The sequence below is a fragment of the Sorex araneus genome, chromosome X (genome assembly GCF_027595985.1).
Source record: "Sorex araneus isolate mSorAra2 chromosome X, mSorAra2.pri, whole genome shotgun sequence".
NCBI lineage: Eukaryota > Metazoa > Chordata > Mammalia > Eulipotyphla > Soricidae > Sorex > Sorex araneus.
In genome coordinates, this window is record NC_073313.1 from 303,519,456 (window position 1) to 303,545,742 (window position 26,287).

At 48.1% G+C, this 26,287-nt stretch overlaps 2 protein-coding genes across 5 annotated transcripts in view; one reads left to right on the forward strand and one right to left on the reverse strand.

Annotated features, from left to right (window-relative positions):
• The window catches only part of TRABD2A (TraB domain containing 2A), a 49,512-nt gene extending 35,025 nt beyond the window's left edge, over positions 1 to 14,487 (reverse strand). For all 4 annotated transcript variants that reach the window (XM_055122272.1, XM_055122271.1, XM_004612017.2 and 1 more), the window contains exons 1-2: positions 14,350 to 14,487; positions 4,050 to 4,610 (exon numbers count right to left, since the gene is read on the reverse strand). In XM_055122272.1, the coding sequence (XP_054978247.1) occupies positions 4,050 to 4,610; positions 14,350 to 14,430 (642 nt within the window). In that variant the 5' untranslated portion in view covers positions 14,431 to 14,487. The remainder of the gene's footprint in view (positions 1 to 4,049; positions 4,611 to 14,349) is intronic.
• LOC105943128 (DNA-directed RNA polymerases I, II, and III subunit RPABC2-like) lies at positions 6,789 to 7,178 on the forward strand. Its single transcript, XM_055119900.1, has one exon. The coding sequence runs from the start codon at positions 6,789 to 6,791 to the stop codon at positions 7,176 to 7,178; it is 390 nt and encodes a 129-aa protein (XP_054975875.1).
• Positions 14,488 to 26,287: the final 11,800 nt, after the last annotated feature.

Sequence of the window (26,287 nt, forward strand, 5' to 3'; positions counted from 1 at the left end):
AGCGAGGGAGACCTTCCCCCCACGCCTTCCCTGCTTACTTTCAGAAGTCCTGGCAGCCACATAAGCTCATCTACCAGCCCTGCTTCAGACACTCACTGTTAAATCTCCAAGGAATCAACTTGACCAAAAATTTCTCAGATAGCCACCGCTGCCGAGATGTGACCCCGGGGGCCGCACACGCGTGCGGCTCCTCCACAGCTGCACGAGCGTGAATCCAGACCCAGCTGAACCAACTTCAACATGGACTGCTCCTTACAGATTGTCTCCAGCCAGAGAACTAAGCCGAGACCCCATGCCCGCCTAGGAGGGGAAAGGTATTTCTCTCTCTCGCCTGTCCCTTCCCGGGGATGAAGGGCGTGGGGACCGCCATATTATGACGACCACAGATGGGGTTTACCAGCTTGCAATGATCTCGAAGAAATCTCCCTGGACTTAGTTGTTAAAGTACAGAAATACAAAACCGCGCGGCCGCAGTAGTGCAGTAGCGGCCTCGCGACCTCATTTCTCTTCACAACAGGTCTGACTCTAGTGGGGTGCTCCTAATAATATTGGTGAGGTTTGTGTTGAAATATTGAATGTAACCAAAGTAAATAGAAAGTAAAGTGAAACTTATCAGTTACAAGGTGGGGAGGTGCGGGGGTGGGCGGGATGGGAGGTGTACTGTGGGGTTTTTTTTTTTTTTGTCTTCGGTGGTGGTTTATGGGCACTGGTGAAGGGATGGTTGTTTCAGCATTTTATGACTAAGACTTAAGCCTGAAAGCATTGTAATTTTCCACATGGTGATTCAATAAAATAAAATTTTAAAAAAATTTCTCAGATACGCCTGGCCCTGACTGAGAACTCGAGGGTGACCTTGGGAGGAGGTCAGGCCAAGTTCCTGCCTGCCAAGTCCTGGCAGCCATACTCACACCCCATGCCTATAGCAGGACTCTGCCACCTTAAATCTGATCTCCATGGAGATGCCAAACTGCTGAAACTTTTAGGTATTTTTTGGGGTTGAATACTCCAGGCCTTCTCGGTGTGGGGTTAGGCAACCTCCCCAGTCCCCTCATACTCTGAAGTCCCGGAAGCCACCCCCACATTCCACCATGGCCACCATGTTAGCTCACTGCCCGCTGGATTTTCTGGGGCATGAGGCTATATTTGTGGCTGAGCAACAACTCCAAACTCGACAATATTAACATCCCAGAAAGCACATGTCAGAATAAATGGGAAAGTAACAGGAAAGCAACAAAGATCTATGAACAAAAATACTGGCACAGAAGGCTCAACTAGCAACAACAGCTTAGTAAACCCTCAGATAGGACTTAATATCCCCATGATGAGATGTAACAATTTTCACCTTTTTTTACTGAAGTATTTTTTAATAATTCCATTAGCCATTTAGTGGTAATAAGCAATATGAAATAAATTATTGTGGGACTGCTTCAGGGGAGGGAAGACCACAGTGGCAGAGGGATTGGTGTTGGAATATTGAATGCCTTGAACAAATGCATCATGAACAACTTTGTAAAGCAGTGTTTAAATAAGGTGGAAAAAACTTTTTAAAAAAAAGGTGGAAAAAAATTAAAAATTAAATTTTTTAAAAGCCTCCCAAGCAAAAATCATAAATGTTTTCCTCATAAATTTAGTTTCTAACTTGATAAGCCCAGCCTATAACCTATTTCATATAATATTTTATAACATGATAACAATATAGTGACAACATATCTCATACTGCGAGATTATCATTGACCCCAGAAGTATCTAATGCATGTTAAAATACCACAGGAAAGGTGAATTTCTTAACAGAAATTTAGTTTGCAAATAATATCTCTATGAAACCTAAGATTGTTATGAAATTAACAGGGCAGTTGAATATGTAACTACAGTACTCTAAAGTGTCCTTAATATATTACCTTAAGTATATATATAGTCTTATAAACCAAAATTAAAATTAACTTGATTAAAAAACAGAAAAATAAAAATTAAATGTTCACAAATCAAAACTGCAAGGTGAAAAACAATGAGCCTCTAAATTAATGTACCCTCCTCTTCCAAAAAGATTACATTAGGGGCCAGAGAATAGTACAGCAGATAAGTTATTTGCCTTGCATGAGGCTAATGTAGGTTTGATCCCTGGCATCTCATATGGTACCCTGAGCACTGCCAGAAGTAATCCCTGAGCATTACTGAGTGTGGTCCAAAAACAAAAAACAAGATTACGTTGAATGAAGTAATTGAAAAAAGAACATTACCTCTTTGTATTTCAAAATTAATTCAAGAAAACTCTCCCAGACAAATGTAGATGATTAATACACCCTTATCTTGTCTAAGAGCCAATATAGGGTATTAGAAAACTACATGACTGAAACACAATCATGAAAAATTTTGTAGTGGTCTAGCTCACAGTGATTCAATTTATAAAAAAAAAAAGAGTCAATATACCACATGGATGGCTGACAAGCAAATGAAAAGGTGTTCTTTACCACTTCTTATCAGAAAATTACAAACCAAAGTGAACAATTAGATATTATCGCACACCAGTAAGAACAGCAGTGTATGTCAAAAAAAGTCTGAAAACAATCAATTTGGTGGAGATGTGGGTTGAGGGTGGAGAAGAATAAGGGAATGTTCTTTCCTGTTGCTAGGAACATATCCAGTTCTATGGAAAGCAACATTATGAATATTCCTCAAAAACTTAAGAATAGAACTTCCACATCACCCACCAATTTCACTTCTTTTTTTTTTTTTTTTTTTTTTTTTTGCTTTTTGGGTTACACCTGGCGATGCACAGGAGTTACTCCTGGCTCTTCACTCAGGAATTACTATTGGCGGTACTCAGAGGACCACATGGGATGCTGGGATTCGAACCCGGGTCGGCCGCGTGCAAGGCAAACGCCCTACCCGCTGTGCTATCGCTCCAGCCCCACAATTTCACTTCTTAGCATCCAAAAACACAAAAAAAAATTTATTCAAAATATATATGCTCATTCCAGTGCTTAGTACAACAGTCAGGATGTAGTGACAAGCCAGAAACCCAACTGAGATAAATGAAGAAGTTGTGTCGACAATGGAATACTATGTAGCTGTCAGAAAACATGAAGTCATGAAATTTGCATATAAATGGATCAACATGGAAAGTATCATGTTGAGTGAAATGAGTCAGAAAGAAAGAGACAGACATAGAAAGATTGCACTCATATGTGGAATATAATGTAACTAAGATGTACAAGTTGGCAACGATGCAACTTCTGGCAGATATCTCTCTGGACTTAGTTACTAAAATACTAAATTACAGAAACCCAAAACTGAGAGGCCGCTAAGTGTGGTCACTCGACCTCATACCTCTTCATCCTCGGCAATGGAAAACAAATTATCTAATGCTTCCTTTTCAGCAGGTCTGACTTTAGGGGAGAGACTCTCCAAACAATAATAGTGAGTTTTGTTGAAATATTGTATGCAATCAAAGTGAAAGTAAAGTGAAATTTATTAGTTACACAGGCGGGGGGCGGGGGGGGGGCTAAGGGTGGGGGGGCTAGGGGCGTGGGGGGTTAGGGGTGTGGGGGGGCGGGGTGGAGCCATACTGGGATTCTTGGTGGTGGAATATGAGCACTGGTGAAGGGATGGGTATTCGAGCATTGTATAACTGAGATTTAAACCTGAAAACTTTGTAACTTTCCACATGGTGACTCAATAAAAAATTTAAAAAAAAAAAGAAGAAGTTGTGTCGAGGCTAGAGCAATAGCACAGCGGGTAGGGCATTTGCCTTGCACACGACCAACCCGGGTTCGATTCCCAGCATCTCATATGGTTCCCTGAGCACCACCAGGGGTAATTCCTGAGTGCAGAGCCAGGAGTAACCCCTATGCATTGCCAGGTGTGACCCAAAAAACAAAAACAAACAAAAAAAAAAAGTCAGCGTAGCTAAGAGACTTGTTTCTGAACATCCTTGAGCCAAGACAAGGTTTAGATAAACTGTGCTCCTGCTTTCTCCCTTACACTGTAATCCAGTAGCTTCACCAACACAACCGTGTACCACTGAGCCCAAAGAGAGAGGAGGGCCTTACCTGTGAGAAGTTCAGCCCATTCAAAGGGTGGCACTGCTCTTCCACCTTCTCCACTGCCCCCGTCTGCTTCCTCAGTCTCTCGGCCTCCTGCGCAAGGTACAGGTCTAACACAGGCACCCCACGAGACTTAATGTCCACTTCCGTCAGGGAGTTGACCATGAGCATCACCCACACGGGCCTCTTTCGCTCCCAGTTTCCCGCGATGGCATTAAAGAGATAGTCAGCATAGAGGCCCTTCCCACGTTGGTCTGGGGTCATCCAGGAGGGCATCATGAGCTTGACGTACTCAAGGTGCCGCTTGAGGCGACAGTAGATGTCCCTGGGCAGCACATCCTGTAGGTTCTTGCCCTGTGGCAGCATCTGACAGCTGGTGAGGGCCGAGATGGTGTAGGGGTCTGTGAGGTCCAGCTCAAAGTACACAATGCTGCTCTGTTGAAATGCCTCCTTGGAGTTGTCGGGGATGAAGTCCCATACCCGGGTGTACGGCACGTGAATGGTGCCAAAGAAGTAAGAGGGCGGGTCTCTCTTTATGGTCCACAGGAAGGAATTCAACTCACTTTGCTGAAAGGAAAAGAGACGGTGTCAGGTATGCTAGGAGGGTGTGGAGCCTGAGAGGAAGAAGAGAATCCAAAAGCAAAGTCACACTGTTGGGAGAACAATGAACAAAACAGGATTTAGGGTCCAGGTCCATTCACACACCAGGAACAGCAATACTCAGTTCAGCCCATATTTAACTTTCCCCCATTTCCAATGATTACAGATTTTTGAAAATCCACATCAGGAATGTAGTTCAAGTCGTGAGGCCCTGGGTTCAATCCCCAGCACCCACGGCTGTCACCCCTGAGCACCACTCCCACCTGACCCAACAATGAAGATGACAGACTAATCGGAAGTGCCAGGCTTGAGTAGGGTCTGGGTCTGCTCCAACGATGAACTGTACAACAGTGAACAGGAGATGCCCAAGGGACTCCAAGGGCACATCTGAGGGGCAGGTGAAGAGCCCATTTGTCACCTCCCAGGCAGACCTGATGGTCTCTGCTTCTTAGAAATCCAAATCCAATACTCCCAAAGGCAGAGGCTCATAATCCGGACTGCACATTGGAATCAGAATTACCTCTAGAGCTCTGGAGGTAGAACCAGGGGTGAATTTTTTTTAACAATAAGGTTATGAGTTGATGTCCACAGTCGACTGCACCTTCACCCCCAGCACCTAGGTGTCCCAGGTACTCCACTTTGTCCCTATGTCACTTCTAATCTGCCTCTTCCTTCTCCCTGCCTCCAATGCTTGGAAATCAGTTTTGCAATCAAAGGCTAAGAATTTGTCATCATTCACTACTGTCTATTCCCTTGTTTAGTTTTTCTAGGCTGATGATGAATGAGGACATCTGGTATTTGTCTTCTTCTTCTCACTCACTTCACTTAACATCAACCCATCCAGGTTCCGGCCAGGTTGCATTGAACTGCCTGATTTCATCTTTCAGAGGTGATATTTTTGAAGATTCCCTGGTGGTTCCAATCTGCGGGTGCAGCTGACACCACAGTCTTCACATGCCTCTGATTTCACAGTTCATTCCAATCCGTTTAGGTTGTGGATGCTCCTGTGCATTTCTTCCTTATAAAATCCTTCCAGTTCCACTGCCAAGAATGGGCTGCTGCTCCCTGGACTCTCCCCCACAGGGCTGGGGTCCTGCCCATCCACTGGATGCCAGTTTCCCCTTTGACCCTGAGAGTCTCTCATCTCAACAGCAGGCATTTATAAAGTGTCCATCAACTAAGAGACTAATGTGCTGTGCCTGGAGAATGCACCCCACCCCACACTGCCAAGTGTGGCTCTAGTCACCCCCCCCACCACAGCACTGTAGCTTCAGGCATGACCTCAGACCACCAGACCCAAAATCCATCAGGCTGCGTATTGTTGAGTGATGCCCCAAGAGAGACACTGTCCAGAGGATTGCACCAGACAAGCTTCGCTGAATTCAAGTGGAGTAAATCACGCACAAAGTGACCCAGAAATGTGAATGTCCAGATTTACAGGAAAGAAGCCTTGGAACACATTTCCTTTACAAAAGACTTGAGTTCAGTCGCCTTTTAAATAACACACTTCCCTGGATTGTGACAGTCCAGTTCACAATCAGTTCTCAGGCTGGAGAGATTGTACAGTGGATAAGGTGTTCACTTTTCATCCCACTGACCTGAGTTCAATTCCCTAGATCCCATATAGTCCTCTGACCACCACTGGGAATAATCCCTGAGCACAAAGCCAGGTGTAGTCTCTGAGCACAGCCAGCTGTGACACAAAAACAAAAACATAATCAAGGTCTCATTATTTGTCATAGTTACAGTAACAGGGTTACCATGACCAAGGACTTACCAAATACTGAATCATTGTTTCTAGGGGAAATACGGTGCTAGATTCCTTCCGGTAACCATGGGGGGTTGTATTTGCCAACAAACAATGCAGACTCTGGGGAAAATTGTCTGTCATGGAGGCAGCGGGAGGGTGGGAAAGGGGAGGTTATACTGGGGATATCGGTGGTGGGAAATGTGCACCGGTGGAGGGATGTGTGTTTGATCATTGTGTGACTGTAACCCAAACATGAAAGCTTGTAACTATCTCACAGTAATTCAATAAAATTTAAAAAAAAAGGTGGGGCGGAAGCAAAGGCGCGTGGGCTCTGGGTGCGCGGTTCTCCGGGCTCAGCGGGCAGCCGGCGGTCGAGGCGGCCCGGACGCGGCATCATGTCCAACAACGAGGACAACTTTGATGGTGACAATTTCGATGATGTGGAAGAGGATGAGGAGCTCGATGACTTGGAGAACGCTGAGGAGGAGGGCCAGGAGAACGTGGAGATCCTCCCCTCGGGCGAGCGCCCTCAGGCCAACCAGAAGCGCATCACCACGCCCTACATGACCAAGTACGAGCGTGCCCAGCAGATCGCGATGTGCGCCCCTGTGATGGTGGAGCTGGAGGGAGAGACCGACCCCCTGCTCATCGCCATGAAGGAGCTCAAGGCCCGCAAGATCCCCATCATCATCCGCTGGTACCTGCCGGACGGGAGCTACGAGGACTGGGGCGTGGACGAACTCATCACATCATCACCGACTGAGCCCCCTGCCTGCCGGGAATAAACCGTTTCCTCCCCGCCAAAAAAAAAAAAAATGCATACTCTTGCTTCATGTACATTTCTATTGAAAAGTCCCTTACTTAGAACATTTTGGCGATCCATTCATGTTGAATTCACAACCAACAACACTTTAACTCATGCCTGAATGAGCTTATCAAATAACTTTTCTCTATAAGGCATATCACAGCCTCTGACACTTAAGGATACTGGATCACACTTCAGCTCTATAGAAAAGGCCATCTCTTAAACAGTGAGGCCACTTACAAAAGCACAAAAACACAGACAGACAGGGAGCTTAAGTACACCACAAAGAACGCTTGCTATGAGTATGAGAACTCAACCAAGTGGAGCACTGACTTCTGATGAATTCCTGTTGAATTCAACACGGATTCTGATGGACTGCTTAACAGGACAAATTTGTCATTTACAGAGATAAAGACCGAGGGTGGAAGAGGATTAAAGGGAAAGGTCAAAAGTTGGCTTATGGCCATGATGGGAAGGTCAAGTTGGTGGTGGAGGCTTGAGTCCAGGATGCTGGAGAAGCCTGGGCTAGAGCACCGACACCTCTAGGAAGTATTGAACCCTGCGGTGGATGAGAACTCCAAGGGACTGAGTGTAAACAGGAGAATAAGACCCAGAAAACTCTTGCAAAATCAAAGAGAAAATGAGCAACCTGGAAAACCATGAGTATTATTCAGATAGATTGTTGGGGAAATCAGAAGAGTAGGCAACATGGGGCTGGGAAGATGGTTCAAGTAGTCAAGCATTTGCTCTGCATCTACAAGGCCGTCGCTTTGATTGCCAGCCCTACAGAATGGGCAGGGGGTGGGGGATTTGAAAGTCAATCAAAGCAAGTGATCCTAGGAGAAGAAAATAAAAAGTGACCAGAATATGACTCCATTCAGAAGTCAGTTTTCAGATCTTCAGCTTTTTCGGGTAAGAACTGCTTTGGTGTGATAGTGGAAGTTGAAAGTTTCCCCAGAACCCATGAAGATCATGGGATGAGAGAAACAGGAAAAGACACAAATAAATAAGTCACATAAAAAAAACAACATGTTTAGGGGCTGGAGCGATAGCACAAAGGGTAGGGCATTTGCCTTGCATGCGGCTGACCCAAGTTTGATCCCCAGCACCCCATATGGTCCCCCAAGCACTGCCAGGAGTAATTCCTGAGTGCAGAGCCAGATGTAACTCCTGAGCATCGCTGAGTGTGACCTAAAATGAAAAAGAAAAAAAAAACACTATTTTGCTTCCCAAAAAAGTGAAAAACAGAAGAAACAAAACAAACAGTGCAACAGCACACGCAGAAGGACTACCTAAATCTAGAAAGACTCTGTTCAGCCACATTCCCGGTCCTGAGCCCCAGCAACCTGCCAACCAATTCACACTCACAGTTTGAAATCCTCAAGTGGTCCATATTTTCCCCATCTCTCTTTGCAAAATGCCATGAGTGGGAGGCTGTGTCCAGAGAGCCATTAGCAGTATTTTGAAAGAAGTGGCCCTCAACCTGTAGAGCGTTTGTAATTAATGAAGTGCTGTTTTGAAGGAATAGAACACCCTGCTTCCCACTCTCCCCCAGCAAACCTGCCCCCCACCACTGAGACTCCCCACCAGCCAGCCAAGAAGAGGGAACATGCGAGTAGTTCAGGCTCCTGGGGAGCGCGAGCCTCGCCGGTGCCCTGCCACTTGCACACTGATCATAAGGGTGTAACTGCGCCCCCCACACTGACACCCTCAATTGAAAAGAACAGGAAAAAGAAAACATCGCACAAACCTGCTCCCCTCATTTCACTATAAACTACCTCATTTCACTGCACGTGCAAGCAGCATGTGCTATGAGAGGAAGTCATGTTAACATCACCATAACTAAAGAAAAGGGGGGGGAGGCGGCGCTACTAGTAAGTCATCTCAACCTTGTGATGAGGGGTCAGAAAGATAGCACAGTGGGTAGGATGCTTCCTGCACACAGCCAACCCTGGTTTGACCCCTACCACCACACACCATCCCCCAAACCCAAAAAGGACTGATCCTTAAGCACAGAGCTAGGAGTAAGCCCTGAGCACCACCAGATGTGACCCCAAAACTAATAACCAAATAGATCTTGCTGCAGGCAGCCTGAAAAGAAAAAGACACAGTCACAGTGAAACACTGGAATAAAGACAATCACAGACAGTGAAACGCACAGATAAAGAGAGTCACAGACAGTGAAACACACTTATAACTGCCGTACAGTCAAGTGATTCCCACAGACGTTAACACCTGTGTAATCAAACAATAAAACAGAGAGGAACAATAACGACTTAAGCAATGGGGGCTAAAACCTCTAAGCTGCTGCCCTCCCCCCTTCCGCCAGTTTCTCCCTTGCAGGCTCCAGGTGCCTACCCTGGAGCTGTGATAAATGTACCCCTCCCAAAGTGCTCCTTGACAGGTCACTTTTTTTCCCCATAAGATGGTGCTTAACAAAAAAGTATAGTCAAAATGACATCTGCTCTTATATGTTCATCACAGCACTGTTTACAATAACCAGAATCTGGAAAAAACCCGAGTGCCCTAGAACAGATGACAGGTTGAAGAAACTTTGGTACATCTATACAATGGAATACTATGCAGCTATTAGAAAAAAATGAAGTCGTGAACTTTGCATATAAACGGATCAACATGTAAAGTATCATGCTAAGTGAAATGAGTCAGAAAGAGAGAGACAGACATAGAAAGATTGCACTCATCTGTGGAATATAGAATAACAGAGCAGGAGACTAACACCCAAGAATAGTAGAAATAAGTACCAGGAGGTTGACTCCATGGCTTGGAAACTGGCCTCACATTCTGGGGAAAAGGCAGCTCAGATAGAGAAGGGAACACCAAGTAAAATGTGGTTGGAGGCCATTCAGGGAAAGGGTGATGTGTGCTGAAAGTAGACTAGAGATTGAACACAATGGCCACCTAACACCCCTATTGCAAACCACAACACCCAATTGGAGAGAGAGAACAAAAGGGAATACCCTGCCACAGAGGCAGGGTGGGGTGAGGGGAGATGGGATTGGGGGTTGGGAGGGATGCTGGGTTTATTGGTGGTGGGAAATGGGCACTGATGAAGGGATGGGTTCTCAAAGATTGTATGAGGGAAACATGAGCACGAAAATGTATAAATCTGTAACTGTACCCTCATGGTGATTCACTAATTAAAAAATAAATTAATTTTTTTAAAAAGATGGTGCTTAAGTGCTACTGAAAAAATATATCAGGAATGGTGGGGAGAGGCTTAATGTAATACTGTAAGATAATCAAGAATGGAACTGAGTTTTGGGGGCTGACGAGATAGCACAGCGGGTAGGGCGTTTGCCTTGCACGCGGCCAACCCGGGTTTGATTCCCAGCATCCCATATGGTCCCCTGAGCACTGCCGGGGTAATTCCTGAGTGCAGAACCAGGAATAACCTCTGAGCATCACCAGGTGTGACCCAAAAAGCAAAAAAAAAAAAAAAAGAATGGAACTGAGTTTAGTACGGTGGGTAGGGTGCTTGCCTTGCACATGGCTGAGCCAGCATCTTATGTGGGGTGGGAATGATCCCTAAGCTCAGAGCCAGGAGTAAGCCCTGAGCACAGCCAGGTTTGCCCCCAAAACAAGCAAACAAACAAAAAAGAATGCTACTTCGGTAAGTTGACTTAGTTTGCCCTTTTCGTTCAAAAAGTATTTATTGAGCATCTGCTATAGCTGTGCACTGGGGAGGGTGCGGCACAGAAAGCCTTATCCTTATAAAGATTACACAGGGTAAGGGTGGGTGGGACTAGGGGACAAGAAACGAACTTTTTTTTTCCCATCAGATGGTGTTTAAGTGCTACTGAGAAAATATATTGGAAGGGGGGAGGGGCTTAATGTAAGATAATCAAGGGTGGAATTGAGAAGCACTGGACTCAAAATCAGGTGAGTGTGAGGGAATGCGTGGGGCTATTTCATCTGGGGAAAGAAACAAGAGGTATAAAATCACAGGCCAGAGTCAGGCCCGGCAGCTCAAGGGCTGTTTGCGTATTGATAGGAGAGAGGCTCCGCCTCTAAGTGCTCAGGCGTGGGCTTCAGCGCAGGTCTCTCTAATAATTAACAGAACTGAAAACCAAACCAGCGCTTAAGTTCCCGGGCACTTGGGGCAGCTGTTGTGAGGGCCTGTGCTGGAGGCTTCACTCTGGAGTTTGAACAACCCAGCCCCCCCCCAGAGAGACCCACCCCCAGAGCCGGGCACAGCACACGGGTCAATCATACATCTTGCCACTCCCTGACTTTGGCAGGGGAGACAACCTGGCCCACAATAACAGAAAATAGCCACTCTCTCAGCAATGGGAAACAAATTATCAAATGCTTCCTTTTCAGCAGGTCGACTTTAGGGGGGAGAAACTCCAAATCAATAATAGTGAGTTTTTTGTTGAAATATTGAATGTAATCAAAGTAAAGTGAAAGTAAAGTGAAATTTACCAGTTACACATGCGGGGTGGGGTCTGGGGGGTGGGGGGGAGGTATACTGTGATTCTTGGTGGTGGAATATGTGCACTGGTGAAGGGACGGGTGTTCGAGCATTGTATAACTGAGACTTAAGCCTGAAAGCTTTGTAACTTTCCACATGGTGATTCAATAAAAGAATAAATTTTTTTTAAAAAAAAGAAAGAAAGAAAACAGCCACTCTCAGCAGGACCTGGAGCCTCGAGGGTGTCCCCCCAGACACTCCCAAAATTATCTTCAGGGGGCTGGAGAGATAATGCAGTGGGTTAGGTGCTTGCCTTGCACACAGCTGACCTGGATTCAATCCCCAGCATCCCATATGGTCCCCAGAGCCAGCAGGAGTGATTCCTGAGTGTGGACGCAGGAGTAAACCCTGAGCACCCCTGGGTGTGGCAAAAAAATGTGTGCATATGTATATTTTTTTCCCTGTTTTCCAGCTTGCTTCAGCTCCCCCATGTCCACCTAACCGAGGCATTGAGTCTAGGTGGTTTCAGTCAAGCAGCTGCAGAGGGACTTTTACTATTTTGATGGCTGTGTGGTCCATGAAACTCCAGGACAGAGTATAAACATATATATGTTTTTATATATTTATATATATGCACCCTGGCACATGGGACAGGGCTGGAAGTGCACTCAGTGGAATGAGTGCATATATATATATATATATATGTACATACATATATATGTGTGTGTGTGTTTGTGTGTGTGCACGTATACATATACTTCCAAAGGAGCCCAGATAGTAAAAGAGGTTAAGGTGTTTGCCATGCACACAGCCAACTTAAGCACTATTGATGTAGCTCCCCTAAAAAAATTTTCATAATACTAAGATTCTTCTCATTCATTCTCTTTCTCTACCAGTACACAAATAAAGTTGTTCAAAGACTATGAACTTGTGATAAACATCATCATCCTGACTGTTAAGTGGCACATGTCCATTCCTGTGCTTTACTAGCACTTCCACTAATCTTCATATTTAAAAAGTCTCTTGAAAGCCTCAGTTCTTTCTTAGCAGGTAAAAGGGTCCTGAGGCTGACACCCAAGGACAGTAGATACAAGGGCCAGGGGGACAGGGGGATTACCCCATAGCTGGAAGCCTGCTTCATGAGCAGTGGGGAGAAGGCAAATGGAATAGGGAAGGGATCACTAAGAAAACGATGCCTGGAGGAATCAGTCGGGATGGGAGATGCATGATGAAAGTAGATAATGGACCAAACATGATGACCTCTCAGAGTCTGTGTTGCAAGCCATAATGCCCAAAAACAGAGAGAGAGTATGGGGAATACTGTCTGCCATGGAGGCAGGGGGAGGGTGGGAAAGGAGGGGTATACCAGGGATATTGGTGGTGGGGAATGTGCAGTGGTGGAGAGATGGGTGTTTGATCATTGTGAGATTGTAACCCCAACATGAAAGCTTGTAACTACCTCATGGTGATTCAATAGATTTTTTTTAAATAAATAAAAATAAAAGGAGGGTCCTGAGACCAAAATGCTTGGGGGAACGAATGAAGACCCATGGAAACAAATTCCAGGAGATGAGATTAACAGAACCCTTGTCAAGATTCTCTCCTCTTAATAGAATTACAAGTTGGTGATAATAAACACTGCAAAAGCAAAAGACATGCGGCTTTCATAAGCAAAGGTGAACTTCACCTGCGGTATAACAAGCACACAGCGCTCACCCAACTCACACAGTTTGAAACTTAAACTCTCCCTGCAGTGACTTCCCTCTCCTACTGCACGAGGGAGCCTGTGGGGCTCTGCAGCCCCGTGCCTCGCGGAACTGGGAGGGCTTCCAGCCCCGTCCCGTGCGCGGGGAAAGACTCAACTCGGGAAGGTCCGCCCCCTCCTTGCTGTGGTTCGGCAGGTGAGTGAAACGAGCAGCAGCCACAGGTGGGCGCGGCCGGGGAGTCAGCAGGTGCCGGCAAAGATGGGCCAACCGCATCTCACAAGCCCCCCTTCCCGGCACCAAGGACCCACTGGGCTGGAGCCCACCGATTAAAAACGCGCACGTTTCAGAACCTCCACCGCCGCCGGAGAATCACAGACGTTTCAGAGCGTCAGGAAATTCGACCCGGCGGCACGTGCGCCCGGAACGTGCAGCCTCGGAGCCAGCTGCGCGCCAGCCGCCGGGCTCTCTGCGCTCCCAGCGCCGGGTGCAGCGCGCCGGCCACGGTGCCGCACGTGTCGGGGTCTCCGCATCCACCCCACCCAAGGCAACCCGGGGCGTGTGAACTGGGCTGTCAGACGCGGTCCCCCCTCGAAGGCGCTCCTGCAGCACAAAAGGTCTGCGTGCGCCTGCTTCCCAGCTCCCTCCAGCTCCCCCGCATCCGATCGGGTCCAGCGGAGCAGCTGCGCGGCGCTTCTACTGTCTCGAGGGCTGCGCCGTGCAGGGAACCCCCGGGGACGGCAGAGGGGCGCGAAGCTGCGCGAGCAAAGGCACCCACGCCGCGGCCGTGCTCGGTGCGCGCGGATCCGTGCGGCCCATGCCCGCCAAACTGGCCGCGACACCGTGGGGGGCCCGCCCGAAGCCCCTTGGGTTCGCGGGGGACCCGGACCTCCAGCAACCCAGAGGGGAACTTGGGGGCGCTCTGTACGCCCGAGCGGTCGCGGGATGGGAGGGGGAGTGGTTCGGGACCCGGCCCGGGCTCGGGTCCGAGCGCGCGCCCCCGCCGCCTGCCTTACTTGGGGCTTGAGCTCGCAGTGGGCGGAAGCCGCGCGCAGGAGGCACAGGGTCGGCAGCAGGAACCAGCTCCAGGGACGCATCCTCCTGGCGGCGGCGCCGGGGGGAGGCGGCGGGCGCCCGCCCTGGGCCGCCGGGTGCGGGGCCGCTCGGCTCCGTCTGCAGTTCGCGCTGCCGCCTGCGGGCGGGGCCGGGGCGCGCCGGGCCGCGGCGGCCACGTGGGGCCGGGCCGCGAACCCCCCCGGCCCCGCCGCCCCGCGGGAGGCCACGCGGAGTTGGCGGCCGGCGTCCTCTGCGTCCAGTCCGCCGCAGCCGGCTGCCTCCCGCCCCGCAGTCCGCGCCCCTGCCGCCGGGGGTGAGGGTCTTTCCCGCACGGAGGCCGGAGAAGCAAACGGAAGGCTGGCGTGGGGGTTCTGGCTTGTCGGGGGAGGTTGGGTTGGGGCAGGGGGCTTGTTTTTTCCAGGAAAGTTCACTGAAACAAAGGAAATCGTATGCAGAATTTTGGAAGGGAGGAGCAGCCGGTGTGTGCGTAAACTTCAAGTCTGGAACCCCCAGATCCGGCGCCCTGTTACATGCCCGCTTAAAGGGATCGGGGAAATGATCTGGAGGATGTTAGCCCCGATCTCCAGGGTCACGGCAGAGATGCAACGAGGACATTCCTGGAATGCATCTCGTCCGACGCAGGTGTTAGACCTGCAAACTCTGCTCGCTCCCTTTCGGTGCCCGATTCCCCACGGAGCTTTTCGTAGCACTGACCCACCTCAGGGAGAAAATGTTGCAAAACAGCCTGCTGTGCCGGTTCCTCCCGGCTCCCACCCGAGGCGGGAGTGCACTTTATCACCTCCCTTTACAGTCCAGAGTGACGTTTAACGGAGCATTTATTGCAGGAGGTGGCCGTTTTAGAGCTCTGTCCGTTTGCACTGTGAAGAACGTTGCGGAGCTTTTAGACTGAAAGATGAGAACGGGGAATAGATTTGCATACGAGAGGAAAAGTTATTTTGAAATGCCAGTGAAGAAACCGTGGCTTTTTAAAAGGCTACTTTTCTCAGCTTTAATGCCACGGGCCATTGGGTTTACATTTTGCTTTGTTCGGTTTCCTGGGTTTGGGAGAGTGTTTTAGTTTTTGTTTTTAAGGTGGCTGGGTTTTCTAAATTTGAGTGAGGATTAGCTTTCTGGATTAGACTTTCTCTGGGGTCTTCAAATGATGCCCTATTTCATCCCAGCTGAAAAATCCTTGGTCCCCTACTGCCTTGTGATTTTCACGATCCAAACACCGCCACCTACCGGCAAAAACGTTCTACTGCGGTTGTAAGCTGAAAGCTTTGAGAACTCGAATAAACTTACTTCATTCACATGCGTTTCCACCCTCTGCACATAAATTCTCAGACCATCAAATGTAGTGGAAGGAGGAGAGCAGGGAATAGGGTATTACAAAGCATGGTTGAATTTGTTCGTTTTCTCTTATTGGTCATCACTTAAGATTATACATCTTTATTTCCTTCTCCATCAACTGGATTTTCTTTTTTTGTTTTTGTTTGGGTTTTTGTTTTATTTTGTCAATTGGGGGGGCTACACCCAGCGATGTTCAGGATTTACTCCTGGCTCTACACTCAGGGATCACTCCTAACTGCTGGGGGAACCATAGGAGATGCTGGGGGTGGAACCCAGATCAGCCACATGCAAGGCGAGTGTTCTGTACTATGGCTCCAGCCAACCAACTGGATTTTCATCGTTTCTTTTTCTAGCTTCTCAAGGTAGAAACTTACTTAGATCTTTGGCTTTAAATCTTTTTCGAGTTTAAAGCACTTCAAAGTTATAAAGACCCCCTGTAATCACTGTTTTAGATGCATTGCACAGGTTTTGACATTTTATTGTCAGTATCATTCATTTGGGAACACTTTCTAATTTGCCTGGTGATATTTTTCTTTCACATTGAATTCTTTAGAAATATGTGGCTTAATTCCTAAAATATGTATTTTTCCTAAAATCATTGTTATTGATTTGGGGGGGGTGGCCACACCCAGTACTGCTCAGGGTTTACCCCTGGCTCTGTGCTCAGGGATCACTCCTGGCAGCACTTGGAGGATCATATGGGAAGCCAAGGATCAAAACCAAGTTGACCTGTGCAAGGCAAGCACCCTACCCACTGTACTATTGCTCCAATTCTTCATCTAATTTCACTGAAGTCACATAACTATATAAAAGTCGTCATTTCAAGTTTATTGGGATTTGTTTTCTAGCCCAAAATATAGTCAGGGAGCCAGAGAGATACTACAGCGTGTAGGACTTTTGCCTTGCATGCAGCCGACCCGGGTTCAATCCCCCGCATTCTATATGGCCCCCAAGCACCGCCAGGAGTAATTCCTGAATGCAGAGCCAGGAGTAACCCCTGAGCATCTCCAGGTATGACCAAAAAAAAGCAAAAAAAAAAAAGTATACATAGATTCTGAGAATTAAAAGTCTACTACTTGGATAATTTTGATCCTAAACACTCGGTGAGCCTCCCTCTCTTAGCCTTACTATTAAGACAGATTTCATCTTGGGGCCAGAGAGATAGTATAGCGGGCTGAGGGCTTTGCCTTGCACATAGCCAGCCCTGCTTTGATCCCTGACACTGCATATAGTTTCCCAAGCACCACCAGGTGTGATCCCTGGACTCAGAACCAGAACTAAGCCATGAGCACTGCTGACTGTAGCCACACACACACACACACACACACACACACACACACACACACACACAAAGAAGAAGAAACTGGGACGACAACTTTGGAAGACATCCCGATGAAAGTCAGGCATTTGCCTCTCTCTTTGGCTTTGTTGATGCTTTCAAGAACATTGGCCAAGGCACTCATGCACATCGTTATGGCAGCACAGACGGAGGATGGAGAGAGAACTGGGGTGAGCTGTTTTGACCCCTGACACTTTATGGCACTTCGTCACACAGCAACAGATCACTAGTGTAAGAGGTGGATGGGGAGTTGGCAGGGAATCCCAAGGGGCTCCAGCGTGACCCTGTTCTTTTAGGCTGTGTGCTAGTGTCAGCAACTGGACACTGGTTCTGCATCGTAGAAGCATCTATTTTCTGCATTTCCAGGCCTCCACACTTCATGCAATCCTGGAAGCAGACTGGGGTCTGCCACACTCCCTTGACCACCAAGACTTAGCCCCAGAATTTCTAAGTAGGAAAAAGTGAGGCTTAATCTCCACTGCCTTTGCAGAGCAAATGCACCTTTCTTTTTTTTTATTTTTAACCTTGACTGTGGGAAAGGAAAAGAATGCCCTTGGCCCTTGATAGCCAGGAGCTGTCTATCAGTGAGACTTCAGTATTGCTATGAGTTGAAACATGCACAGCCAGGAACAATGTTTTCCTTTTCAAAACTTCACCAAGGTCAGCATCATTTGGCAGGATCTTTTTGCGACTGTAATGAAGACAAAAATTAAGATCTCTCTCTCTCTCTCTCTCTCTCTGTGTGTATGTGTGTGTGTCTCTCTCTCTCTCTCTTTCTCTCTCTCTCTGTCTTTTTGAGTCACATCCAGCAGTGCTCCTGGCTCTGCACTCAGGAATTTCTCCTGGAGGTCTTCAGGGAACCATATGGGATGCAGAGGATTGAACCCCAGTAGATTGTGTGTGAAACAAACACCCTCCCACTGTGCTATCACTCCAGCCCCAAACCAAGATCTATTTCCTATCATAACATAGGTAGAATGTGAACATTGCCCAAACCCCTAAAGGACTTGGGGCCAGAGACTGCTGGCTCAGTGCACAGGAACACATAGGCTCTACCTGCAGGAGGCTTGGTTTCTTCCCCAGTACTGCATGGTCCCCAGGCATTCTGGAAACAACCCCACCCCCAAGCACAGGGCTGGAAGCAGCCCCTGAGCACCACTTGGTGTGGCCCAACAATGACAAAGGGATTAGACCTCTCTTTCCTGGTTGATGAGTGACAAGTGACATTGTTCTTTACCAATCCCAGCTTTAGCCTCCATTCAATCCCCCACCAAGATGCCTTAAGATACTCTTATGGTGGGGCCGGAGCGATAGCACAGCTGGTAGGGCGTTTTCTTTGCATGCGGCCGACCCGGGTTTGATCCCCGGCATCCTGTATGGTATCCCAAGCACCACCAGGAGTAACTCCTGAGTACAAAGCCAGGAGTAACCCCTGAGCATTGCTGAGTGTGACCCAAAAAGAAAAAAAAAAATACTCTTACGGGATAGGCTGGGGAGAGCCGGGGAGATAGTGCAGCAGGTCAGGTGCTTGACTTGCATGTGACTGGCTGGGGTTCGGTCCCCTGCGCCCCACCAGGAGTGAACCCTGAGCACTGCCAGGTGTGCCCAAAAAAGCAATAATAATAAAGATACTTTAATGACTTCTTATGCCCCCTCGCTTCCATATTTCATGTGTTGAAGTCTTTAGCCCATGTCAGAGTGGGTTCAAAACTCATCTGGCAATTGACCTTATAAGAAAAATTTGGGGCTGGAGCGATAGCACAGCGGGTAGGGCATTTGCCTTGCACGTGACCAACCCAGGTTCAACTCCCAAGATCCCATATGGTCCCCCAAGCACCGCCAGGAGTAACCCCTGTGCATCACCGATGTGACCCAGAAAAAAAAAAAAGGAAATTTGGGCGAGAGAGGTAGTTCAGGAGGCAGGTTCTTTCCTCGCATGCAGCTGACCCTGATTTAATCCCTGAGCCCAGAGCATGCTGGATGTGGCCCAACTGCCCCCTTTACCCGCCCCCCCCCCCACACACACACACACGCCTTGGTGATAACGAACTGCTATCTCTACCAAGAAGCATGTAATCTCCACACCCCAGCTGGGCGACACAGCAATAACAATAGCAATGACCAAGGGGAGGAAAGTGAAAATGCACAAAGATGGCTGTGTGCAAGAGATGCCTCCGCAGACATCTGGTCTAGTCTTACCTTGATTTGGTCCTAAATGCTTTCAAAACTGTGAGAATGTTTCTGGTGTTTCAGCCACCCAGACCGTTGCTGAGACAGTTATCGCCAGCTCATACAGATGCTCCAGCAGAATAACAGCAGCTTCCAGAGAGCACTGGGTCCTGAGCAAAGCCCGGCTTCTATACCTTCCCTCTCACCACCTCACGGCACAAGCCAGATCCTGTAGCAGGCTCTTACCCCAAACCCTTCTTTTTTTATTTTATTTTATTTTTTAATTAGTGAGTCACTGTGAGTTACAAATTTACCCATTTTCGAGCTTGTGTTTCTCTCATACAATGTTCAAGAACCCATCCCTCCACCAGTGTCCATTCCCCACCACCAATGAACCCAGTATCCCTCCCACCCTCTAATCCCATCCCCGCCCACACCCCACCCCGCCTCTATGGCAGGGTATTCCATTTTGTTCTCTCTCTCCTTTTGGGTGTTGTGTAGCAAACCCCTCTTTTTGAGACACCTGACATTTCATCAAGTGCCTGCCTTCCTTACTACAAAGAGCAAAACTTCCAACTTATTCACAGTTGTGCTCCTGGCAGTCGTGGGAATTGTCCGTGTACTGGGCTGGTTTTGGCCAGTGCCCCAGCTCTTCTCTATGCTTCCGTTAGTCTCACAGAGGACCCCATCTCCCTAGCAGACACATTTTCATTCTCTCCTCCTCTCCCCCGCCTCACATGCCACAGGAGTGATGCCGAGATGTGAATGGAAGCTCCTTGCTCCTGGAGAGCTGATACACTTTGGTGCACAATTCCTGACATTCATGATTTGGAAACATTCAAACCTAAATTCCCTGACCATTATTTCTACTCTCTTTCTGTTTGAATAGCCATCTCTAGCTTCCCTGTTTCTGTGTAGTTTTTCTGTTGGTTTGGAGGTCACATCCAGGGGTGCTCAGGGCTTACTCCTGACTCAGGGTGATCATAGGGGGGTGCCAGGGATCAAACCCAAGTAAGCCACATGCAAGGCAAGCACCCCACCCACTGTACTATTGCTCTGGCCTCTCTTCACCCCTCCTCCTTTCTCTGGGGGAACAAAAAGAAAAAGGTCTCCAGTGTCAATTAGGTTGGCTCTTTCTCTGTGCTTGCTCACTCCACACCTTAAGGTTTTAGGTGTGGAGCCAGCATGAACTGTCACAATTCCTTGTGACTCCAGCACTCTCCCAAGGGATCTTCATTTTTCCTGACAGACTACTTCCCTTAGCCCACAGTTCAAGCAATTCTAAGGCATCTGTAGATTGGTTATTTTTAAAAGTTTATTTTATAAAGTAACATAATGGGAGACTAACAGCGGAGGATAGTAGGGATAAGGACCAGGAGGATTCCTCCACGTCTTGGAAGCTGGCCTCACATGCTGGGGGAAAAGGCAGCTGAGATAGAGAAGGGAACACCAAGTACGGGGTGCTTGGAGGGCCCGCTCAGGATGGGAGATGTGTGCTGAAAGTAGATTAAAGATCAAACATGATGGCCACTTATTACCTGTATTGCAAACCACAACACCCAAAAGGAGAGAGTAAAAGAGAATGTGCCTGCTACAAAGGCAGTGTGGGGGGGTGGATACTGGGAACATTGGTGGTGGAGAATGGGCACTGGTGGAGGGATGGGCACTCGACCATTGTATGACTGAAATGAATCACAAAAGTGTGTAACTCTGTAATTGTATCTTACGGTGTTTTGTTAAAAATTAAAAAAAAAACAGAAATCCTGACAACATAAAAATTTAAAAAAGAAATATTGATGCCTAAAACCCAACTATCATTAACTTTGTAAATCATGGTTCTTTATTTAAATAATGTTTAAAAAACATACAAGGAAGAAAAAAAAAGAAGAAAAAAGTTCAATGCTGTGTCACCTGAGGCCACTCCTGAGATGGCCTCTTGTCTGCTGCTGTCCTTCATCCTGACCCTTCCTACCAGAAGCTCTCACTATACAGAGGCCTGTTTTGTATAAACGTTCACAGTAGTGGCTGCTGGTGGCCTCAGCTGAGCGAGACGGAGAGAAAGTTTCTAAGACATCTTGAAAGATGCCTACATCGACTCTGCTCCACTGTCTCTGAATATCCTGTTCCTCCTTTGGCTCCAACTGCCCGAAACCGAGTGGGGAGCTCAGTACTGACTCGGTTTCCCAGCGCCAGTCCCCCCAAAACAGAGATCTGTCAGTGAGCTCTATGACTAGGGCATGTTTTACAAGAGTGAGTGACTCTTTCTAAAGCTGTAACTTGCTACCCAATGTTTACTTTTGTCCTTGACAGTCCTGCAAACCTCCAGCAAAGGCTCTGTTCATTCATTCAACATGCTGATTAAATCTGTGAGCACTGCAGTGCCGAGGGAGGGGGTTAGAATGATGACTGTAACCGACAGGCACCTCCCGCCCCAGCCCGGGGAGCCTCCCATGCAGCCCTGTTCTCCTCCCTGGACTGCTCGTTCAGGTCGCTTGGGGATCCTTGAACTACTGAAGCCCAGGCCCCACTGCCATTAGGTAACGAAGAATCTTAATGAGGCGGGGTCCCTACCCTCACTATTTTAAGAGCTTCCCTGGAATTCTGGCTTACAATCTGGGTTGACAGACAAATAGAAACTATCAAGATGGTAGGAAACCACCAACAAGGGCCCCTGGCTCATAACCAACTTTTATCAGCCAGAGACTGTCCTCCAGGGGAATGTTGTCTGAATGAAGACCGAAAATTGGAGGAGGATTTAGTAGGACTTAAGGCATTCCAGGGACAGGGAGCTGGCTAAGCAAAGGTCAGGAGGGAACGTGACTTGGCCTTGGTGGAATTCCATTGGGGTAAGAAAGGGAGCGAGAAGTAGGCCCAGAGAGTGAGCGCCCTGAGCTGGACCGAGCACTCGCCCCCATCTGACCAGCTCCGCAGAGCCATCCCGAGCTTTAAGTGGAGATGTTGCAAATCAAATGGGAGCTCTAGAAAGATCACTCTGGGTGCAATATTGGGGGCAGGGGGGCGGGAAGGCGAGTGTCAGAGGGAGTAGAGAGGAAACAGTGAGACCAGTTAAGAGAGACGATGGGGGGGCGGCTGGAGTGATAGCACAGTGGGTAGGGTGTTTGTTTGCCTTGCACACAGCTGACTCGGGTTCGAATCCCAGCATCCCATATAGCCCCCTGAGCACTGCCAGGAGTAATTCCTGAGTGCAAAGACAGGAGTAACCCCTGTGCATTGCCGTGTGTGATCCAAAAAGCAAAAAAAAAAAAAAAAAAAGAGAGAGAGAGAGAGAGAGAGATGATGGGGGCTAGGGAGACTGGAAAAAGGTTGGGCACTTGTCTTGCACACGACCCACCCTAGTTGATTCCCAGCTCTGCATAAGGCCCCCTCCCCCACCCCACCCCCAATTGCAAGGAGTGATTCCTGAGCACAGAGCCAGGAGAAAGCTCTGAGTACTATCAAGTGTTGCCTGAGAGACAGAGGAAGAAAAAGATGATGGAGTGAGCTGGGAAGATAGGGAAGGAGCTGGGGTGCACACCTTGCCATGTGCAAGTTTGACAGCAGGAACCATCTCCCCCATTTCCCACCCCAGCTTTACTAACGAGAGCCCAAAAACAAAAGCAAAGATTTTTCCTTTACCCCAGTGGCCTCCTGAACTGCCTTGCACTCTTCCCGCCTTCAAGAACACAGAGCTAATCTCCTCCACCTAGAGCTAATCCATTCCCTACTGCCTCGGGGAAGTTCCCTTTGGCCTGCGCCCTGTGAAAAAACTGCTGGAGCCTGTGACCTTTGACAAGTGATAAACTCTAAACTCTGACTTTTTTCTTCTTTTTTTTGTTTTGGGGCCACATGTAGCAGTGCTCAGGGGTTCCTCCCGGCTCAGTGCTCGGAAGTCACTCCTTGCGGTACTGGGGAGACAGTGTGCATCAGGGACGGAACCCAGACCTCCTGCACGCAGAGCGCATGCTCCCACCCCGGCATTCTCCAGGCCCCGCAAACCTTTAGTTTCTTGATCTGCAACATGGGAATAACTTGGAAGTATGATTTTAAAGAAGAGCAGGACTGGAGAGGCGATATGGGGGTTACAGGCTGGAGAGATGGCGCAGGGTTACAGGCACCCGCTTCGCAAGCGGCTGACCCCAGCTCATTCCCCACGTCGTGCCCCAGCGTAAACCCTGAGCACAACTGGACGTGACCCTCTACCCCCCAAAATAAAACCCTCTCAAGATCATATAAAAGGCAAAGAACTCAATACCCCTATTGCAAACCACAACACCAAAAAGGAGAAAGAGAACAAAAGGGAATACCCTGCCACAGAGGCAGGGTGTGGTGGGGGAGATGGGATTGGGGGGTGGGAGGGATACTGGGTTTATTGGTGGTGGAGAATGGACACTGGTGGAGGGATGGGTTCTCGAACACAAGCACGAAAATGTGTAAATCTGTAACTGTACCCTCACATGATTCACTAATTTAAAAATAAATTAATTATTTTTTTAAAAAAAGGCAAAGAAAGATGAAAGGACAACAAACAGGAGGAAGGAAGAAAGGAGGGAGAGGAGAGGAGAAACCGGCAGGTGGAAAGATGCTCACAAATGGTCCAGATGCCTGAATAAATAGCAGTACTCTTACATTAAAAAAAAAAAAAAGTTAGGGGCCAGAGCGATAGCACAGCGGGTAGGGCGTTTATCTTGCACACAGCTGACCCGATTCGATCCACGGCATCCCATATGGTCCCCCAGCACGATCAGGAGTGATTTCTGAGTGCAGAGCCAGGAGTAACCCCTGAGCACTGCTGGGTGTGACCCAAAAAGCAAAATAAATAAATAAATAAAAAGTGGGGGACACCCATGACGGCTGGTACACCTGCTGCCACAGAACTGGCCTTAAACCTGACAGAAGGGCAGGGAGTAGGTCAGGTGCCTTGCCATGCCAACTCCATGTGCCCGCCCCGGCAGTACTGGTGTAGCCCTGGGGTTCCTGGCCCTGCAGGCCCCGGGCAGCAGCATTCCCTTGGACCCACACTGGCCCGCCGGCTCGGTCAGCTAAGTGCATAAACCTGGGCTTCCCAGAAACCACTGGAGAGGCCACCCCCAAAAAAGTTTCTTTAATCAGGGGAGTAGAGAGATAGTACAGCAGCTAAGGCACTTGGTTAAATGTGGCCGATCCAGGTTTGATCCCCAGAACCCCATCAGGAGTGATTCCTGAGCACAGTGCCAGGAGTAAGCCCTGAGCACTACCAGCTATGGCTCAAAACAGCAAAAATATATATATATTTAAATCAGGACTGAGAAGAGAACTCAGAGCGCCAAGTACAATCCCTGGGCACACCCCCAAGCACCAGCAGCTGTGAGCCACAAATTGAAAAAAAAAATGGGGCTGGAGCAGTAGCACAGCGGGTAGGGCATTTGCCTTTCACGCGGCCAACCCAGGTTCGATTCCCAGCATCCCATATGGTCCCCTGAGCACTGCCAGGAGTAATTCCTGGGTGCAGAGCCAGGAGTAACCCCTGTGCATTGCCAGGTGTGACCCAAAAAGAAAAAAAAAGTTATTTAGATCTGTTATTCCCCTCCTTTTTACTTCTGCCAAAGGACACCAGTCCTTCCTTGAACTGACAGGTGAAAATCAATGATTTAAGTGATAGCTTTGTGAAGTATCAGCTCAATTACAAAAATATATATGTATATTAATATAGCAAAATAAAACAACTAGTTGCAGTTTTCACCTCACTCACTGGTAAAAATAAAAGCATGTTAGTGTTCAGTAGGCATGTAAAGGCTTTCGGTAAGGAAATGCGGCACCACTAAAAATGTGCACACCCTGCCAAAGTGATAGTATCTCAGATAGGGCTCTTGCCTTGCACTCTGACCTGGGTTCAATTGCTGGTATCTCCTATGGTCCCCCAAGCACTGCCAGGAGTGATTCCGAGAGCAGAGCCAGGAGTAATCCCTCAGCATCATTGAATGTGAAACAAAGAATTTAAATAAATAGATTAATTAAAATGTGCATGTCCGTTAGCCCAGAAATTCCACTGTAGGAATCTGTCCTAGGGAAATAGTGACACATGTGCAAACACACACATATATACTCCCTCATAGACGATCAATCACCTCTCTGGGTTCATGGCAGAATTGTCACTGTCACTGTCATCATGTTGTTCATCAATTTGCTCAAGTGGGCACCAGTAACGTCTCCATTGGGAGACTTGTTACAACTTGTTACTTGTTTTTGGCATATCAAATATGCCACAGGGAGCTTGCCAGGCTCTGCCGTGCAGGCAGGATACTCTCGGTAGCTTGCTGGGCTCTCCAAGAGGGGCGGAGGAATTGAACCCGGGTCGGCCACATGCAAAGCAAACGCCCTACCCGCTGTGCTGTCGCTCCAGCCCTTCATGTCATGGCAGAATTATGACAGTGAAAAACCTCAAGCCATCCTTACAATTTAATGTGGCCATTTGAATGAATAAGGTAGATCTTCCTGTTCTGGAACTGAAGGACACACACCAAAATAATTTCTCCTCTGGGGAGGGAAGGCAAGAAGGTGCTATAGTTTTCACTTTCCACTTCTTTTGTTGGTTTGATTTCTGAACACAGCAGTGCCCAGGACTTACTCCTGTTGGGCTGGGGGGACCCAGGTTGGCAGCATGCATGGCAAGTGCCCTACCCGCCCTACCCGCTGTACTAGCGGCTCTCCATCCCATTCTCCACTGCTTAAGCCCGTACTCTGAGCTAGCCCATCAGAGTGCACCTTACACTTGCAAAGCTCGTGTTGAGGGCCAGGGTTCCAGGAGCTGGAGCATTTTGTATGTGACTGGCCCCGCTTGGATGCCCAGCACTGCATAGTCCCTAGGATATCACCAGTGTGGTCCGCCCAAAAAAGACCCGACAGTCTTCTTATTCTTCCTCCCTGCTAAAGAATTTGACAAACATGGTCAGATTGCCATTCTTCAGATCGTAAGTAATGAATAATACCACCAACAAGAGATGTGGGGCTCACGAAAACCATCAGAATTAGTCTTGCTATGGTTTGGGGCAGAGTGCTACAGC

Coding starts and splice junctions, on each gene's coding strand:
- LOC105943128 (XM_055119900.1), top strand. CDS start 6,789: ATGTCCAACAACGAGGACAACTTTGATGGTGACAATTTCGATGATGTG.